The sequence below is a fragment of the Ursus americanus genome, chromosome 12 (assembly GCF_024610735.1).
Source record: "Ursus americanus isolate L20-20 chromosome 12, mUrsAme1.1.p, whole genome shotgun sequence".
In the NCBI taxonomy this organism is placed as follows: Eukaryota; Metazoa; Chordata; class Mammalia; order Carnivora; family Ursidae; genus Ursus; species Ursus americanus.
The window spans coordinates 70,726,670-70,747,139 of NC_142138.1; the positions used below are offsets into that span (position 1 = coordinate 70,726,670).

Consider the following 20,470-nt stretch of genomic DNA (forward strand, 5'->3'; position numbering starts at 1 on the left):
TTGAGGCAAAGTGTAGATCTGTTTTTAAAGTCATTCATAGGAAGGCAAGACGGCCGCACACGTTACAGTAAACAAAGCAGTAAAGCCGGAAGAATACTAAGTCGCATGTGATGTTTTGTGATATTTGAGTGCTTAATGTCTCTGACTTGACAACAGCGCTTTTGTCGGGAGTTCTTCCCTGGGCTCTAAAATTGAGGGCCGGTCGTGCTCTCACTTATCCCGAGCTCCGGCAACCCAACGCGGTCCTCTCGCACGAAGGAATATAAATTGACCCACCGAGCCACCGTAGGGACGGTCTACAGTCGGGGAGGGCTTGTCTTCGACCGGTGGATTCGTTAGGGCGTCGGGAGCCCGCGTCATATGATCTATAGCAGCCCCCCGATTGGCTCTCAGGGCCTCCCTCTCTTCCCATCGAGGGGGTTGAAACTCTGGAAAGATTAAGCGCATGCGCAGCTCCCGGATTTCCCTAGCCACCCAGAGTGGAGCGGTGGGGTTGGGCGGTAAACAGGCTGTGGCTAGGGAGGAGGGGTGAGGACGTTCGTTCCGTTGGGACTTTTCACGCCCCCTTATTCCTTTAGGTGTGGTTAGTTTCAGACGCGGGGTCCTGGCGGGATCTTGAGCTCACTGTCTTGTGAAAGGGGAAAGAAGCTCCCGTGGAGAGCGGTCGAAGTTGTGGAGAGGGTGCGAGACGGGAGTTCTCCCCTATGCCAGCCAAATGGTGCGGCCCTAAGCTGTTTCAAGACCCGGCCCGACGTGTCTGAGAGAGGCCCCGGAGGGGGCAGGGAGGCGGCCCGCAGAACGCGGGTTCTGTGAAGAGACGTGGAGAAAATTCGATTCGGAGAAGAGGAAGAGCCCGATTGAAAGGGAGCGAGGCCGCTGAGGGGGAGGGGGCTGCCAAGATGGCGTCGGCCTCCTCTGGGCCGTCAGCGGCCGGGGTTTCATCCTTGGATCCCGCGGTCCCTTCCTGCGCCTCGTCCTCAGGTAATCAGGGCGGAGCGTGGGCAGGGGTCTGATGACTGCTGTGCGGTGGAAACGAGAGCGAGACCTGGGAGGGCACCTGTAACTGGGGATGTCCGAGGAGTTGGCGGTAAGGAGGACAGAGGCCGGACTTTCAAATAGCAGGGCTTTCTGAGCGGGCAGGGGGAGTCTGAGGAAAGGATGGATTTGGTTGAGGAAAGGGAGGCTGTCAAAAACACTAGCTGTCTTCGAGGAGACCGAATTGAGGACTTGAGGTAGTAGGGTTAGGAAGGGAGGAAGATTGAAGGTGGGGGTAGGAGGAAAACAAGGGAAACCGAAAGGAGTGGAGGAGAAAACTAAAGTAAATGGAGGCTTCATAAGTAGAGAGGAATTAGTGTAAGAGGCAGGTGGAATCCAGGTTGATTATGGGGTTAATTGGGTAAAAATGTGGAAGAGAAGCCGTGGAGTTGAAACATGTTTAAGAGTTATGTGACGCTTTCTTTTGATTGCTGCGGAGTTAGGGAATTGTGGATTTTGTTGGGGGTAGAAGTTATTTGAGACATCTTTTTCCTTAGAGACTCCCCCTCATGCGTCATTCCTTCTCACTCAGTGCCCCCCACCCCCCCGCCACGCGCACGCGCACGCACTCGTACACACACATATGTTCTATCAAACACCCTACTTCGATGAGTCCCATTTCTAGACTGCCCAATTTTGGGAATGAATGGAACATTTTGAAGGAAGGTGGAAAAAAGACCCTAAAAACAGACGGAGAGGGTGGAATGATTCAGTAGAGGCTGAGAGAGGTTATGGTGGGAATTAGGCCTGGAAAGGATGGTGTGGTCGGGGAGGTGGTTCTTCGTGCTGTGGGGGAATATTGCATAATAGGAAGTGCACTGGAAGAATGCTTAGGCTGTATCAGGAAATTGGCACTTGGAGAATGGAGCCAGGGAACATAGCTCAAAGTAGTTAGAAACTATTGGAGATTGAGGGAAGGCCAAGGAGCCCACAAGAAAAGCAACAGATTGTGTGTAGGAGGGAAAATGTGTATAAGTGTGGGGAGGGGGTGGAGATTGAGTCAGAAACTGTTCTAGAGCTTCCATCCGAAATGTCTGGTGTTCCACAGTGACTGTTGCCTCTAAACTGTGAACAGGAGAGGCTGCCAGATGTTGGATGCTGTACTTGAGATGTTGACGTTTCCTTAAGCCTGGGATTTCATCCTTGCCTTTTGAATTGACTAAATAGAAGGTTCCACCTTTCATATTCCAGCTGGGATGAGTACGACTACATGGTCACAAATTTCTTCATAAGCTGCATCTATTTTTAGTTTCTTGAGAGGTGATTTTTACCTTTCCTGTAAAAGCGTTAGAGGACCACAGCAACTCATGTTGCATTCTAAGTGTGAAGGATGAAGTAAAATGACAGTTTTTTAAATAAAGTAGTCCCTTAATTTAAAATCTTTTCTCTCCTTATCCTAATGCAGAAAGAACAGTGGTTGTATGTAGTCCTTAAACTTAACTATCAGGTTAGGTGTTCTATTAGAAACCAGCTTAAGTTTAAAAACCATGTGTTTATATCCCAAAATTTGATTCAGCCTCTATATCATTGGAAGTACTGGCCGTGGACAGATTTAGGAATAGAGGAAATATTTCTTTATCACTTTTTGATACATCTTTCTCCTGTTCCATCTCTGTTCCTGCTTCAGATAGTCCTCCTATCTTTTTCAGATGTCACCGTATGATATTTTTATATGTTTTTATGTTTTCTGCCAGATCCTAGGGCTGGCAATTAGTAATTCAGATTGCGTAAATGTTTTTGTCCTTTTGTGTTTTCACCAGAAAACAAAATATTAGGTTTCAGTGGACCTTACAGCTCCTGGACTCTACTATATTCATATGAGAAGTCAAGGTATAAAAATGTCTAAAAATAGTTTTGGATTTCTATTTTTACTTTTGTTCTTTACACCTTCCCCCTTTGCTTCTTTGACAGATATTGAAGCAATTGGGTTAAGAAAAATTCTGTTTGTAAATATTCCTGAAAACCTAATGGTATTTTTGTGTCCAAATACACAGTGTTGACTATTTGTTCTTCTGCACTTTCACTTAGGTTTGGGCTTAGTAAATTTAATTTAGTAAAATATTTCATTTTAAGGATATGATTGAAGAGGATAGAATATTTGATTCTGATGTCAAAAAAAGGCTATTAAAAATGGGGTTTATTTATTTTTATTTTTTTAAAGTGGGTTTTATTTGTGACTGGGGGTGAGTGTTGCTGTATCTGGATGGTACCAGGGGAATTAGGACATTGACAGGAATGAGTGATGGTTTGTGGCTTCCTAAATTGTTAAAAGCAAGAAGGCTGGTCTTGTAGAAATTCAAAGTAGGTAGTGTGTGTGTGTGTGTGTGTGTGTGTGTGTTTGTAACCATTCTAAAACCAGCTTATTGTTTTTAGATGTTCAGCTGAACTCACTTAAATTTTGGTGAAACTCTGAAAATCCTAAAGGCAAGATTCTTTGGCAATGTTGAAAATAGATTCAAGATAAGAATGTTAGGATTCAGGGACATATTGACTGATGTTTTATAACCTTTGGAGGCTCAAAATCTTTTGGCATTCAAATTAGGAAGGATGGATTATTTAAAACAGTTGTTCCTGTCCAGATTATTTCACCATTAAGGCAGAGCTTGTCTTCTGTGTTGCTGGCAAGTGAAATACAGAGGGTAGGTCAAACCATACACTCTAAGAGATGTTTGACATCTTTTCCCATTGGAATAATTACCATGTTTGGATTTGGAGGAGGCAGTTATAAATGAGTGTCAGCTTACAGAAGCCATCATTCTGTGTTCTTATACTTTGTTAATAAAAACTGATGCAATTTGCCATCTAGTCTCAGCTGTTTGGTGTGTAAAGGAAATTTATTCCTACTTTTGCTTTTTCCCCCATCCTCATTATTTGGACAGTGGCACCTCTTAAAAATAAAATTAGCCCTCAAGAGGTGCTGTTGACAGTATGAGCATCTGTCACACCAGTGTGCAGAGAGTCTGTTTCCCTATCTTTAATTTGACTAGTTTATCAAGAGCTTGAAATTCAGGGGCTCCTGGCTGGCTCTGTTGGTAGAGCATGTGACTCGATCTTAGGGTTGTAAGTTTGAGCCCCACATTGCTGTGTAGAGATTACTTAAAAATAAAATGTTAAAAAAAAAAAAAAGAGCTTGAAATCAGCTACTGAGTCCCTTTTTCTTTTCTTTTCTTTTCTTTTCTTTTTTTTTTTTTTTAACTACCAGGAAGGGAGTAAAGAGTTTCTGTTTTGGAGACTTGATTTGAAGTTTGAAAGAGTTAGAAAGTAAAGTTAGAATGATAAAGTGTATACTGCTCCTCTGAAATAAGAGCAGTTTGATAAAATCACACGTGACTCCCCCAAGGAAAAAGCACTTGAAACATTAGAAGATCATGAACCTGTAGTTCCTTTTTCCTTCAGACCAGAACATTTCTGAAATTGTCACCCTTCACCTATATGATTTTATCATGAGCACAAAATTTGGAAGTAACTTTACAGCTCCTTTCTTTCTTTTTCTTTTTTTTTTCTAAAGATTTTATTTATTAATTTGACAGAGACAGCCAGCGAGAGAGGGAACACAAGCAGGGGGAGTGGGAGAGGAAGGAGCAGGCTCCTAGCAGAGGAACCTGATGTGGGGCTCGATCCCAGAACGCTGGGATCACGCCCTGAGCCAAAGGCAGACGCTTAACGACTGCACCACTCAGGCGCCTCTACAGCTCCTTTTTGACTGTATTTTACTTAACTACTGAGGGAAACCCCAGAGAACACAGACTGAAGCATTTTTGCTTGGGACCTTTATCGTAGGGCCAGCCTCATCAGTCCCTGATTCTGGTGGTTTTGTTCTTTCTAGAAGAGCTTCACTAGTAAATTACGCTCTAATCTGATAACGCCAAATGGTAGGGATTTTGTAGTTTTTTTTGTCTGTGTGTTCTTTGTATCCAGTGTAAAACATTTGTAGGCTGATCCTTTTCCCTTCAATTCTTCCATACTAGTGAAAAATAATACAACTTAAGCCACTTTACTGGAATGAGAAACTGAAATTTGGAAATGTAAAGATAGAACAGAATATCATGTAGTCAGAATATCACCAAGTATCATTTTGGCTGACATTTTATAAGTAGGGAGAGCTGTTTCTGTTTGTTTTTTACATGGGGGTTTTATCACTTCTTTTTTTCTTTTGTTCCCTTGGTAGATTTTGCCAGAAAACTGACATCAGAATGTCATTGTTTTTGATTAACCATTTATTTATTTATTTAATTTTTGAAAAATATTTATTTGAGAGAGTGCGATGTGCACACAAGTGGGGGGCCGGGGCTGCAGAAGGAGGAGAGAATCTCAAGCCAAAGATTTGGCACTGAACTCAGAGCCTGAGGCCGGGCTGGATTTCAGGACCCCAAGATCATGACCTGAGCCAAAACCAAGAGCCAGATGCTCAACTGACTGAGCCACCCAGGCACCCCTGATTAACCATTTATTTCTGCCATGACTGCCCAAGCCTGGTCAAGTATGATTATATAGACTTATTAGGTATCCAGTATCTGATAGTAATTGGTAATAATGTACTGATAAGTTAGCTTTGGCTATCAAAATAATATGTTTTGTTTGTTAGTTTCTGTGTGCTGTTCTAGGTTGATATAAAAGTTTTCTGATTCATAACTTTGCTCAAACAGGTGCCAGCTACTAGTTATTACATATTTTATTAGCCTGTTTTTCTCTGATAATATAATGGAAGCTACAGCCTGTGAAGTGAACAACAGAGATAACACCAGGCCAAAGACAGAACTGGGGATAAAGAAGGAAGGTGGTTATTTTATCCTTTAAGCTGGATATTTTCTTTCCTAGAATTTTTTGATGTTCTGACTTGACATAAAGCAAGAGCAAAGTTGTTAGTTTCTTTCTCTTTTTCCTGAGTGTATTTCTTGATCATGAATAAAAGTATACTTCAGGAAGTATGCTATTTTCTCATAGCCTGGTAGAGGGAATCTCTGTTTCTCTGTGTTCCAAACCCCAGCCCACCATTCAGTCTCAAAGAGAGAGTGTTTGGGCTGATGGTATTTCCTAGAGGAAACCCCTTCCTAGCCCATTTCCCCTATTGCCCTTCACTTCTCCACCCTTTCCTATCAAAAGAGCATTGTTTCTAAGTATGTGTTGGTTGGTTTTGTTCATATCTCCTATGAGCTTCCATCTTCTTTTTATTGTTTACTATTTGAAGTGAACTTTTTTCCTCTACCTCTCCATTTTTTTAAACTTTTGTCTACCTTTTTTTTTTTTTTTTTTTTTTAATCCTTCTGTGAAATTCCAGTCTGTTTGTTTGGAATGGCTGTAGACAATGTGTATTTTTTTAAAGCTTTTATTTTTAAGTAATCTCTACATCCAGCACGGGTCGTGGACTTACAAGATCAAGAGTCGCGTGCTCTACTGACAGCCAGCCAGGCCAGGCATTCCTGTAGACAATATGTATTAATTGGCAAACATCTGATTCCAGAAAAGGCTCCTTTCTGTTGAGTCTGAGGAAGACTTTGGCAAAAAGTAAGGAGGGCAGGGGCGCCTGGGTGGCTCAGCGGTTAACGGTCTGCCTTCGGCTCAGGTCATGATCCCGGGGTCCTGGGATTGAGCCCCGCATTGGGCTCCCTGCTTGGAGGGAAGCCTGGTTCTCCCTCTCCCACTCCCCTTGCTTGTGTTCCCTCTCTTGCTGTGTCTGTCTGTCAAATAAATAAATAAAATCTTAAAAAAAAAAAAAAAGTAAGGTGGGCAGATTCCTTGCAGGGAGTTCAATATATTTTATTGTTTGCCTTGTATACTTTATTGAGTAATATGGAAGTAACCCAGAATAAGCACTATACCAAAGGATCAGTGATGTTTGTAGGAAGTGGGCTAAGGGAGGGTAAGCAAAGGAAGTTGTAGGGAGAGAATGGGAAGAGGGTTTTTTTAGGGTACATACTTAGCTAGAGCAGAGTAGCTTTCCTATGCACAGTCTACGTAAACAAGCCTGATAAACTTCAAATTTTCATTGACAAGAACTTGTATAAAAGGGATGATGGAAAAGTAACATCTCTGATTTTCCTTGTAATTGTCTTGAAGTGCATTTTTGGGACAATTATTGTTCATTATGATATCATTAAAATTAGACTTTCTCTGCTGAAACATGTACATTCCAATCCAGCAAGAGTCTGCTTTTTCAGGATAGGTGGAGCTAGGTTTGGAAATAAGAGGTGGCAGTCTGCCAAGAAATCTCAAATATTTCTTGGTCATGGGTGGCTTATCCAGGAGACTCAGGTCTTTTATTTATTTATTTTTAAATATTTTATTTATTTACTTACTTTATTTATTTATTTACTTGTCAGGGAGCACAAGCAGGGGGAGCAGCGGAGAGAGGGAGAAGCAGGCTCCCCGCCGAGCAGGGAACCCACCATGGGGCTCAATCCCAGGATCCTGGGATCATGACCTGAGCCGAAGGCAGGTGCTTAACTGGCTGAGCCACCCAGGTGTCCCGAGACTCAGGTGGTTTTTTTTTTTTTTTTTTTTTTTTTTGAGATTTTATTTATTTATTTATTTGACAGAGAGTGAGAGAAAGAATACAAGTAGACAGAGCAGCAGGCAGAAGAAGAGGGAGAAGAAGCAGGCTCCCCACTGAGCTGGGAGCCCAATGCGATGTGGGGCTTTGATCACAGGACCCTGGGAACATCACCTGAGCCAAAGTCAGGGGCTTAACCGACTGAGCCACTCAGGTGCCCCGAGACTCCAGTCTTTTAAAGAAGACCTCCCCGCCCCCCGTATTTTCAAAGTGTTAGCGCCAAGAGATACATATTTGAGGCCTGAGAACCATGAAATTTGCCTTGTAGAAGCAAAAGTTTATCACTAGAGGGGAACATAGAGATAGGGAAACAGGTTCAGGGAGCTTGTTACTAGTGGCCTAGGTGTTGCATTGAGTCTATATGTTACCAAGATGAGTCTTAGTTTAAAAAAAAAGAAAAGGATGAGTCTTAGTAAACTTGGGGCTCATTCCTTGGTACTTAGTTGGCTGTTATCTGAGGTGACCCCAGGACTGGTAGATCAAACTGTTTTGGAGCTTTTGTTTCTAGGAGCATCTCTGCCTTTCTCACTTTTTCCTAGAAGATCCTTAGGAAACTTGACACTTGATAGGAAACAGTTTAGTTTTTCTCTGGGATGTGGTTTGGTTTTCTTAATTGACTTCATTTAGTCCCTATTGTGAGGGTATAATGTACTTTTTTGTTTCTAAACACTAAGTTTTTGAGTACTCAGCACTACTACTCAGGAGGTGGGCTGATATTTCAGACATTTCCGAGTATTTTCATTTGAAGAACATATTGTGCCTCCTACCTGCAGGGGTTATGGTCAAAATGGCTTTCAATATTTCAAGGTAACAAGGACCACAGAGATTGCTTCAAATAATGCAGCAGATAACTGGGCTGACTGTGTTTGTATTTTGTTTTGTGTGGGTTTTTGCTTTTAATTTTTTTTCCTTTTAAAACCTATGGCTCTCCGTCTGATCAACCAAGAGAACCCGTAAGAGTTAGCATTGTTTCCCAAAATTCTGCTTTATATCGCTTTGTGCTCTGTGTAGGTAATATTGACACATTTATGTGGTAGTATTGAGCTGGGTGTCTGGGATTGCTTCTCTACGACCTGCTCAGGCAAAACTCCAGTTGTCTGAGGAATGCACATCCGGCCAGCCTCTAGCATCCCCAAATTATATGTGTACTTGAAACATTGAAGTCAGTCACACACTGCCTCTTAGTTTCTCATCTGGTGAATGATGTCATTTCATCTCCAACGGAAATGCTTCTGCTCTGAAAGTGCAGGGAGAGGCTCTGGTATTAAGGCCAACTCTGTTTTGTTCCACACACTGGGGGGAAAAAACTCTTACTTCGGAGGTTTTTACAATTTGGAAACACCTTTATATCAATTATCTCCTCATTTAAAGCCAACTTCTTTCTCCCTTTGAAGTTTGCCTTTTTTCACTTCTCAGAATTATATTGATGATTTTCCCCTTCCTCTACATTTCCTTCTTCCCCTCAATAGTGAATCTTAATCTCCTGTAGTTCAGTAGTAGCAAGCAAATGTATGGAGAGTCACAGTGGTGTTTTGCCAAGAAATCAGCCCCTCCAGTACCTTTTTCACCAGAAACACAATTTAGGGTGGGGCCAAGGACCAAAATGGAGTGCTTCCTTAAGACTAGGGCAGAGTTACTCAGAAAAATATTCTGTGACGTGGTGTGATGATTCATCATTGTATTTTAGCAAGAATCAATTGGGTTGTTTCCATTTGGCACTTGACTGGTTCAGCTGCTTTGAAATTATTTTAGTAACAAAGATTTCCCAGCTTATTTTCATAATTTAGCGGATAGATCTTTTATATTTTTCAGGGCTTGGTATCCAGGAGATACGCTGAAATTAGGTATCCCCGTTTTATAGGAGAGTATTGATATTTTGGAGGACATGAAAGATAAACCTCTTCAGAGAGAACCTCTTATATGTGCTGATGAAGGTTTGTTTCAGGTCGTACAAGCATATCAAAGTAATATGTGGTAGAGAAAGAGAGTGAGTGTAGAGGAGTCATGTGTATTTGTAGCTTGGGATTGTCAGCAGTGTTCTGGACATTTTCTTTCTACATTTTTTTCTTCTGGTGTGTCTCTGCAGCAGCTTAATATGATTGTAATGAGCTTGAGTTAATGTGTGGGTGGGAGTGACGTTGGTCTATGTATGTGGGACTGTCGAGTAGTGGTTTACTGGGGAAAATGGGGCATATAGCAAAGAGCACAACAATAAAGTCACCCCTGTGTATCTCTTCCTTAATTGCTAAATTAAGGAAATAATTATTTTTATATAAAATTTACATAGATATGGAAAAATAGATATTTAAAGTTACAAAATCAACTTAATTCCATTAGTTAAGATAGTTATACTTAAACATTTTGATATATAATCTTTTGGACCTTTTCAATGTGTATAAATAATACAAGTGAATTTATAGATAAGTGTTTTACAAAAATATGGTACTATGTATTTTTTTACCTTTTCCCACATCCTATCTATAAATATACATAAAAATAATGGTTTATATATTCCATTTTATGGCTAGATTTATGTCACCAGTCTGCTTTTGTTCATTTAGATTTTTTCCAGTTACAGTATCTCTCCAGTAATCGTTTTTATATACGGTGATGCAGTAAATATCCTTGTATATACATTTTTGTCCACTTAATTATTTCTTTAGAATAAATTCCCACTTCTGGGTCAAATTGCATATGTATATTTTTAAGACTTCTTGCTAGATATTGCCAAATTACCCTCCAAGAGTGGAAGACCCTCAAATAAGATGCACACACATTATTTCTTTGAAAGGGTAGATAGATGCCTGTATGCTAAAGAGTTTTACACCTGAAAATTTTTTGCCAATATGAAATCACTCCAGAGTGAAATGATTTGGGTTACAAATTTTGTGACCACTCTTGGAATTTTTCTGCCAGAACTTCTCCTTCTCTTGATTTTTGGACGTTTACCTAGAACTACAAAAAAATCATTTTACATTTCATAGTATGGTGCTGGGGAGCAGGTTAGGTCCTGTTCATAATTTTAAATTTCAGGTTTTTTTTTTAATATGCTTATTCTGCTGTAAGCAAGTAGAACCCCAGAAGTAAGTGATAACTTTCTGTTTTTCCTCATTTAGGTTTCAACTTTCTGTGCTGTGGGGTCAGCTGTAAGAGAGGTAGATCTGATGTGTATCTGTGCTGAAGAAGCATGAGCTCCTTGCAGTAACTAGAAGCCAATTCCTCTTCCCCGTAACAATTGCAGACTTTTTGTAGTGGTAGTGCATGGCCTTCTTCTGAGAAGGCTGTGGATGACTTGCAAGCATTATTTGACATTAGCTCCCGTTTCTCTCTGCTCTCCCCCAAAAAGATCCTATCATAACACAGAAGTTTCTTTTCTCACAGTTCCACACTATGATATGAATCAATCGGCTACCTTTTGTCTCCCTCAGAGTCTTCCTATAACTTCATTTCCTTTTGTTTTAGTATATGAGTCTCAATTCTTCTTCTTTTCCCTTTCTGCTGCATTTCTCATTTCCCCTGACCCTTCCATCCTAGAGATAGGTTTCATAATTCACAATGATGATAATAAGTACTAGTATTTGTAGAGCATTTATTATATGTTAAGTGCTGTACATGACTTGTTTAATTCTCTTAACAACCCTGGGGCACCTGGGTGGCACAGCGGTTAAGCGTCTGCCTTCGGCTCGGGGCGTGATCCTGGCGTTATGGGATCGAGCCTCACATCAGGCTCCTCCGCTGTGAGCCTGCTTCTTTCTCTCCCACTCCCCCTGCTTGTGTTCCCTCTCTCTGGCTGTGTCTATCTCTGTCGAATAAATAAATAAAATCTTAAAAAAGAAAAATTCTCCAAACAACCCTAAGAGGAAAATGTTATTTCTCCATTTTATAGATGAGGTAACCAAGACCTAGAGAGTTTTAACTAACTTGTCCAAGGTTGCCTAGTTAGTAAGTGGTAGTTTAGTACTCAAACCTAGGTGTTCTGATTTCAGAGCCCACATTTCTGCCCACTATGCTGTTATTGCTCCCCTGACTAATTTGGTAGTCTGTGTGTGAACTAACTTGACTTTAAACCAGATTAACTGTTTGTTATTGAATGGGTACTGACTGAACCAGGACTCCTTGATGAAGGAGAGAATAGTACAGAAGACAACTTCCCCTTCTGACCTTGGCTGTTCTAGAAAAACAGCAGAATTGTGAGCACTTCTGTGCATAATATGTGGAGTTACTGATTCTTTCAGTCTTTTAGCAAATATCTTAGAAGTTAATATGACCCCCCCCAAAAAAAATTAATTGCCAAGGATTGGTAACTGATTCTGTAGTCAATTCCAAGATCCCTAAAACAAGAAGAGTTTGTCAGATGCCCTCTTTTTGTCCACTGCGAATTCAATAATCATAAAAGCCTTATGCTTTTAATCAGAGGAAGTTATGGTCCCACATAAGCCAAAAAGAAAACTCTAACCTGAGATGAATGGAGTTCTTTTTTTTTTTCTCTGTTAAAGTTGTTGATGTTTTATTACAAAGACAAAAAGGTACTTTCTACTACTAGTGAGGACCTTAACATCTATAAAACTGTGAAACTGCTCTTTCAAGAATCAGACTTGAAAGCAGTTTCTGCTGCTCTAGAATACGGGCATTATTTGGTTCAGAACAAGGATAACCTCACTGAGAGAAGTGAAAGGTATTTTCCTACTATTTTTGTCAGTCACATTGATGACTATTGCCAGAGGAACAGAGTTGTCATTATTATTAACTTAAGACTGATGGAAGACTGATGGGGGGGCACGTGGGTGGTGCAGTTGGTTAAGTGTTCGGCTCAGGTCGTGAGATCGATCCCCAGGTTGAGCCTTGCGTTGCGCTCCGCGCTCAGTGCCAAGTCTGCTTGGATTTTCTCTCCCTGTCCCTCTGTCCCTTCCCCCCATGCTCGCTTGCATGCTTTCTCTTTCACTCTCTCTCTCAAATAAATAAAGCTTTAAAAAAAAATTGAGAGGAATTGAAGGAGGAGGGACTCTGCTCTTAGTCCTCTTTCAGTGAAAATGAAAAATAGATTTCCTTGTCCCAAGGAAAGAGGTACCTCAGGGAAAGAAAGTTACTATTCGTATTGTCTGTTAGCAATTCTGAGCTTTATTTAGTTTTTAGAGCATTCTAGTTCCCCTGGTGCTTTTTGGCCCACCTAGACTTTAGGTGGCCAGAAAATTGAAAACAAAAGATGGTTTAAAAGAAAGTTGAATTGGGGATTAAGAATATGAATTCCCATTCTGGCTCTGTCATCATCTTTGCTCTGTGATTTTGAGCACAACCCTTATGCTTGTGCTTTTATTTATAAAAAAGAGGATTAGACTAAAAATCTCAAAGGCCCTTTCAGAATGATTTTTTTCATAATATAAATGGTTATTGATTTGTTAGCTTGACAGTGGGCAAGTAGCTTCATTTGTGACTGTGAAAGAGCTGAGTTTTCAACTTGTTTTGTTTAAAAATCAAGTTTCATGGGGCACCTGGGGTGGCTCAGTTGGTTAAGCATCTGACTTTTGATTTCGGCTCAGGTCATGATCTCAGGGTCCTGGAATCAAGCCCCAAGTCGGGTTCTGCACTCAGCGCGGAGTCTGCTTGTCCCTCTCCCTCTGCTCCTCCCCCTCCCATTCTCTCTCTCTCTCTTAAATTAATAAAATCTTTTTAAAAAATTAACTTTCATCAACAGCTGTAGATTTCAGCCAGACTGAGCTTGCCTAGCCAGAATTTTTAAAAATTCCCAAAGTGAGAGTGGTGCCAGGGTGGCTCAGCCAGTTAAGCATCTGACTACGGATCAGGTCATGATCTCAGGGTCCTGAGATCGAGCCTTGCCTCAGGCTTCCCACTCAGCAAGGAGTTGGCTTGTCCCTGCCCGTTTCCCTGCTCATGTTCTTTGTTTCTCTCACTCAAATAAATAAAATCTTTTAAAAAAAATTACCAAAGTGAGAGTACATCCTTGCTCCTCTAGGGTTTGGTTTGTTATTGTTTTTGCTTCGCTAAGTCTTCTATGTTTTCTTTCTGCAGAGGAACTAGTATTCAGAGTTGCCATGGTTGGCTCTATATCATCTGTTGGCCCACTCAAAAATAAGTTATTTGAACCATTATTTTTTTCTGATGCAGCCTGTTTGTGATGGCTTCATGTCTTGCTTTTAGTACTGCAACATTAGCTAGTTGTTTAGGATGTTTCTTGGTCCAGGACCTATTAACGAATAGGAGTCCCAACTTAGTGCGATATAAAGACAGTGTTGCTGTTAGAGCTTCATCCTGATGCTTCCTTTTACCAGAGAAAACCTCTGAGAAAGAAGCCTGCTCACATGAAGAAGCTTGATTATCCAGACCTGTTTTCTTTTCTTCTGTGGTATTTTTTCCCTAAACTTTTAGTACAAAACTTTTCAGACATACCCGAAGTAGAAAGACCAGTATAAAGAACCTGCATGTGCCCATCACCTAGACTCAGCAGCAACATTTTACCAAGCTTGTTGCATCTATTCATCTTCATTTCCCCCACTTCCACCTGCTGTAATATTTTAAAGCAAACCCAGTCTTCGTCTGATTTCAGCATAAATGCTTCAGAATGTTATTTCTACAGATAAGGACTGTATTTTGGGGGGAAAGGGAGGTAGGGACTTGTGACATAACCGCAGTAGTATCGTCACATCGACAAAATTAGTAGTGGTTATTTAATTTCTCCTCTTGAGGCTCTTGTCTTAGAAATCTTTTAAACTACTATTTTTCTATTTTGTTGTTGTTGTTTTTTTTTCTTTTTTCTTTTTTTTTTAATATGGAACGCTTCATGAATGTGCGTATCGTCCTTGCGCAGGGGCCATGCTAATCTTCTCTGTATTGTTCCAGTCTTAGTATATGTGCTGCCGAGCGAGCTCTACTTTACTATTTTTCTAATCAGCATCCAGAGAAGTTTCATACATTGTATTTGGTGGATATGTCTCTTAAGTACTTCATTTAATTGGTTCCCATACCCTGTAGTATTGTTTTAAGGGTCAAATGAGCTATATTTGTAAGCTTTTAAAGCGCTATACAAATAAAAATTTTGTCAGTGGAGAGAAATACCCTTTCTAAAAAGGTATCAGTTCAGTTTAGTCTTGTAGCCAGTATTAAGGAGAACTAGGACAATGTGGAGATGCCCAAGTGATGGCGAAAAACACAGAAAAAATTTGTGAGCTCCTCCAGGCCAGGAACATAAAACTCTCTGTCCATAGTGCACATGCATTGTTCCTGACATGTAACAGATGATCAGTAGTTTTTGAATAATTGAATGAGGATGGGGAACAGAAATAATTCAGCATTGAACTGGTACTGAGAGGTGTTAAAATTGAGCCAATAAGGAGAAGCCAAGCTGTCAGCCTCCATACCCACCCCCATTTTGGGCAGTGTGCTCTCTCTTTTGTAGCACATGCTACATTTCATGGTGTGGACTGATTATGTAGGCGTTTTAATAATCCTTCGGAGTTTTGGGTTCGATGGGAGAGGCGGGTCCCTGATTTCTCAGGAGAAAAGTTTTTTGCTGAGTAAAGTAAATTTTAGCATTAGAACTCTGCCCTATACTCTGTTTCCCCATCCAAAAAGAGAATGATATATGTAGATGGTGGATGTGGATTATAAGATAATGTATCCTTATCAGAGAATATTTTATGCAGAGATACTAGAAAACCAACTTTCTGCTGAACAATATTGCGTTTTTTGTTTTTTTTTTTTTAAGATTACTTATTTGAGGCGGCGAGGAAGGAGCTGGGAGGGAGGGGCAGACAGAGAGGGAGAAGCAAGCTCCCCGCTGAGCAGAGTGCCCGAGGCGCAGGCGGGCACACACACAAACCTACCCACCCACCTACCCACCCCGTGGCTGGGAGCTGGATCCCAGGATCCTGGGGTCATGACCTGAGCCGAAGGCAGACAGGTAACCAACTGAACCACCCGGGTGCCCCAACAATATTCTGGTCTTAGCCATAGAGATGAATCTCATTTCCCTTAAACATTGGCTGGCTGGCATTACCAAGCCCAGTGTGGCCATGCTGAGTTGGCCGTCTTGTGGTTTCTGTTTCTCTCTCCTCCCCCCCCCCCCCCCACACACTTCTTCCCCTGCCCTCTGCTCCTCTTCCTCTTTCTGTACTAATAGGAGAGAAAGCTTGATTATGAGGTGAACAGGTACAATGCTGTTGACTCTTCAGTCTCATGGACTTCTCCAGTAGACAGTTTCTCATAGGCAGAGACTTGGACCAAGTGGTCCAGCCTTAGCAGGTGGTATCTGGTTCCTTAAAATGTCACTCTGTTCTTCATTGGGTTTCTGGACCACCTGGGTGTTAACAGCAATATTGGTAAAACTCTAGGTGTTTTTCTCTTCCCTTCCATTCTGCTATGGTAGGTTGGAGCTCTGATTTGTGCCCCAGGAGGAAAACTTCAGGCAAGGAAGAGAGTAGTAAGTCTTAGGTCTTTGCTCTCCTCCTCCTGTGTTACTTGGTCTGATTATCATTATATTTTTCTTAAAGATTCTATTTAGAGAGTGAGGGTGCACACACGTGCACGTGAGCAGAGGGAGGATCAGAGGGAGAAAGAATCCCAAGCAGACTCCGTGCTGAGCGGGAGCCCCATGCAGGGCTGTGTCTCACAACCCTGAGATCATGACTTGAACTGACATCAAGAGTTGGAGGCTTGGGGCGCCTGGGTGGCTTAGTCGTTGAGCATCTGCCTTTGGCTCAGGGCGTGATCCCAGAGTCCTGGGATCAAGCCCCGCATCGGGCTCCTTTGCTGGGAGCCTGCTTCTCCCTCTTACACTCCCCCTGCTTGTGTTCCCTCTCTTCGCTGGCCGTCTCTCTCTCTCTGTCAAATAAATAAAATCTTTAAAAAAAAAAAAAGAGTTGGAGGCTTATGGGGCGCCTGGGTGGCTCAGTCGGTTAAATGTCTGCCTTCTGGTCAGCTCATGACCCTAGGGTCCTGGGATCGAGTCCTACTTAGGGCTCCTTGCTCAGTGGGGAGCCTGCTTCTCCCTCTGCCTGCTCTGCCTGCCACTCCCCCTGCTTGTGTGCGTGTATGCACGCGCTCTCTCTCTCTGACAAAATCTTTAAGAGTCAGAGGCTTAACCTGCTGAGCCACCCAGGTGCCCCTAATCATCATCATCATCATCATCATTATTATTTAGATCCCATTATCACTCTAACTGCATCAGCCGTAGGGTCCTTGGGATTATTCCCAGCTTTACAGTTGCTGATAGCTAAGCAATTGGCACCAAAATTCCACTGAGTAAAGTCTTCTCACCCTGGTTCTGGGTACTTTGCAAGAGTGTAGCAGCCCTAGAGCTACATGTTTGTGGGGTAAAACTAGGAAAGGTAGCAGGTAGAACTTTTCAGGGAGATATGGGGCTTTCTTACTAACCCTGTGCCTTCAAATCACTTACCTGCCTTTGTTTCCTTGCATTGTTTAACTTTGTCTAGTGACTACTTATGTACAGAGGAGGTTATTTTTTAGGTAAGACTGTCAGACTAGGACTGGATGTTGGCCCTTCTTGGTTCTGCCAGATACCTTCCAAACCTTTTCCTCTGTGGTGAAAAAGGAAGGGATAGGCCAAGCACTGACCAAGGAGTCCAGAATTAGTGTTTGTCTTCTCAACCGAAAGCGTACTGATTTTCTCTTTGAGAATCAGTGATTCTGTAGTTGCACGTGTGCACTTGCGGGAGGATGTGGTGGGGGACAGCTGATGGGGGTTTGGGAGGAGCCAAGTAATTTGAGATGCTAATTAAAATTCCTTGAAGGTCTATGTAATTGAACATTAAAACTTGCTGTGAGGCCAACTTTGCTTTTGCTTTAGAAATCACATAGAATATATTTGTATAGCATGTTATGGTCCATTTGATTTAGCTTATCTCATCTAATCTTTACATAAGACTTTTTTTTTTAAGATTTTGTTTATTTGATAGAGAGTGAGAGAGAGCACAAGTGGAGGGGAGGGGCAGAGGGTGAGGGAGAAGCATACTTCCCACTGAACAAGGAGCCTGATGAGGGCCCAGTCCCAGGATGCTGGGATCGTGACCAGAGGTCACGACACTTAAGGCAGACACTTAACAGACTGAGCTACTCAGGTGCCCGCAAGACTTTTTTTTTAAATGATGTAGGCTCCAGAAGAGCCCAGTGTGGGGCTTGAACAGACAACCCTGAGATCAAGACTTGAGCTGAGATCAAGAGTCAGATGCTTAACCGACTAAGTCGCCAGGTGCCACTACATAAACCTTTTTTTTTTTTTTAAGATTTTACTTATTTATTTAAAAGAGAGTACATGAGCAGGTGGGAGGGGTGGGGGAAGAAGGAGAAGCAGACCCCCTGATGAGCAGGGAGCCTGACACAGGACTCCATTCCAGGACCCTGGGATGATGACCTGAGCTGAAAGCAGACACTTAACCTACTGAGCCACCCAGGCGCCCCGTAAGAACATTTTATAAAATCTTCACAAGACCCATACAGCTTTAGTGTTGTTTCCCAATGAATTTTTTTAGTTAAGCATAGAGAACAATTTACCTGATCTAACAGAGATTTGAACCCAGGTCTTCTGATTTTTAAATAGCTCAGCATGTTGACTCCTGGCTGAAGGTTGTAAGATATAAAAGGTTAGACCTCAGGGCACCTGTGTGGCTCAGTTGGTTAAGCGTCTGCCTTTGGCTCAGGTCGTCATCCCAGGGTCCTGGAATCGAGCCCCTCATTAGGCTCTTCACTCACTGGGTAGCCTGCTTCTCCTCTTCCTCTTCCTGCTGCTCTGCCCTACTTGTGCTCGCTCACTCTCTCTGTATCAAATAAATAAAATCCTAAAAAAAAAAAAAAAAAAGGTTAGACTTTCTTTTTCTTTGTTGATGTACATCTTAAATTTTATAGTAAGTCGGTAGCAGTTTTAATGATAAATCTGAGTTATCCTGGCTTATTGTTCCTTGGAAACTTTAGCTTGGGGTTCCAGTACTAATTTACCTGGTCTTTTACTTAGCTGAAGTTGATCTGACTGAAGATGAAGCATCTATAAAGGGTGTAGATTATAGGGCTTTTCCAGTTTTCTGGGTCATTTTATGCAGCAGATCTTCCCAACAGCTAGATGACATTTCCATTGCCTCCTATTTTGGGAAGAGGAATGAAAACCATCTGTTCCCCATTTTTTGCCACCCTGACTCACTATGGGGAAGGAAATTTTGCTGCTCTGCTTATTGGTAACAGAAATATTTGGTCTGTGGCCTCTGTACGGCTAAGGGCTATTGTCACAACCTTTCCTCTGAGCCCAGCTATATTCTGAAATTCTCAGGGCCCTCGATTATTTGTCTTAGACAAACAGTCATAATTAGAGCTTCACCTTATTGCCCTTAATCCCATGTGTTGCTGTTGCTGCCTTACCATTAATCCTTATACATACACTGGAACTGGGATCTTCCTGCTCAGGTATTATTGAAGATCCATCCCATTAGGCTCCTTTTTTAATTTTTCTTTAATATGGGTAATCTTTATTCCCTTTGAATTCTTTAGAATTAGATTGAAGGTATATATCAGTAGTCTTTGAAGTTAAAGGTAAACCTTTTCCAATATGAAGGGGGGAACAGTCTGTCTTCCTGAGTGGACATGTGTCTATTGTGATCATGGATGAAGGTTATGGGTATGGCACACCCTTGAGAACTGATTTAACCTTTCAGAGTAGATTTTCTACAGATAGGTACTTTTAGTCACTTTGTAAACATATTCTTATAATCTTTCCTAAATTTAAATGGATAAAAGTCATAATACTTATGAGATTGAACCACACACTTATCTTACACATCTGCACTGGTTAAACATTTGATAAGTAGAACTCACTTTAGTAAGTAAGTAAACGCCAACAAATTCCTGTTGAGTTTACAGCAGAAATCAAGGTGAGGAGGTAGGGATGCAGAATCTTCATTATTTCAACATTGTATTTTCTCATCCTTAGTTGCCTCATCTCCGTAGATCAACTCTTTACCTATTTTCTGAAATCATTAATAGAGGAGTAAAGCACCATAGATATGCTCTGAAGGTTCTTACCCTTTTAGCTGTACAGGAAAAATTATTAATCAAGCCCTAGATTCTCCAACGAGTTTTAGGTATCTCTTATGCCCTTTCTCTTTCAGCCATGGTATCAAATGATACCCTCTTGACTCTGATGGTTGAATGTATCAAGAACAGATATATTTCCCAGAAAATAATAAGAATTGAATAAAAAAAAGGGACTAGAACAAGAATGGAATATGCATAAGGGTTCTGTGAGTATGGAAGAAAAAGAGGAAGGGATATTTAAAATCCCTGTGCAAAAGGATTTAGTATCAAGAGGCAGGAGCTCATTGTCAGGTTTAGTTGGATTCAAGCCCCAGTTGTTTCTGTGTGCTTGATAGAAATTGTGGGCACTGGTGTGTGTACACACACTTCTGATTGCGTTTTGTTTATTCTTTTAACAGCATCAGGAATCAAGAGATCCATGGCATCTGAGGTGAGTTTGATACTGATACCATGTTTCTGAAACTTTAATTCTGGGATAGGAGGATACCGTTTATGACATCTTTATTTTTCCCCTACTTGGATCTTAGAAGTTAGGTGGGATTCTTACATCTCTTTGGTAAGCTAGAGATTATACAACGACTTTTGTTGTAGTTTATTACAGATATTAATAATAGCTCACGTTGATTGACCTTTTTTTAAATGTATCAAATGTAGTATACCGAAGAGTAAATAATTTATCTAAGTGTCCTTTATTCTTATTTAATCTGGTAAACACTCCTGTGAGCTGAATACCATTGCTATCCCTGTTTTACAGATAAGAAGAGTGAGGAATAGAGTTTCTATAACTTGTCCAAGGTCACACAATTAATAAGGCTGGGATTAAAACCCACACAA

The 20,470-nt window shown here is 41.3% G+C and overlaps 1 protein-coding gene and 1 non-coding gene across 4 annotated transcripts in view; one reads left to right on the forward strand and one right to left on the reverse strand.

Moving 5' to 3' along the window:
* Positions 1-455: 455 nt before the first annotated feature.
* Positions 456-20,470, forward strand: part of PIP5K1A (phosphatidylinositol-4-phosphate 5-kinase type 1 alpha) — a 37,218-nt gene continuing 17,203 nt past the window's right edge. The window contains exons 1-3 of one of the 3 annotated variants that reach the window (XM_045790564.2): positions 456-981; positions 10,702-10,740; positions 20,035-20,066. In XM_045790564.2, the coding sequence (XP_045646520.2) occupies positions 900-981; positions 10,702-10,740; positions 20,035-20,066 (153 nt within the window). In that variant the 5' untranslated portion in view covers positions 456-899. The remainder of the gene's footprint in view (positions 982-10,701; positions 10,741-20,034; positions 20,067-20,470) is intronic. The other 2 variants (XM_045790562.2, XM_045790563.2) reach the window with 2 other exon arrangements.
* LOC123787784 (U6 spliceosomal RNA) lies at positions 14,364-14,469 on the reverse strand. The gene has a single exon (XR_006778321.2). It is a non-coding gene; the product is annotated as a U6 spliceosomal RNA (small nuclear RNA).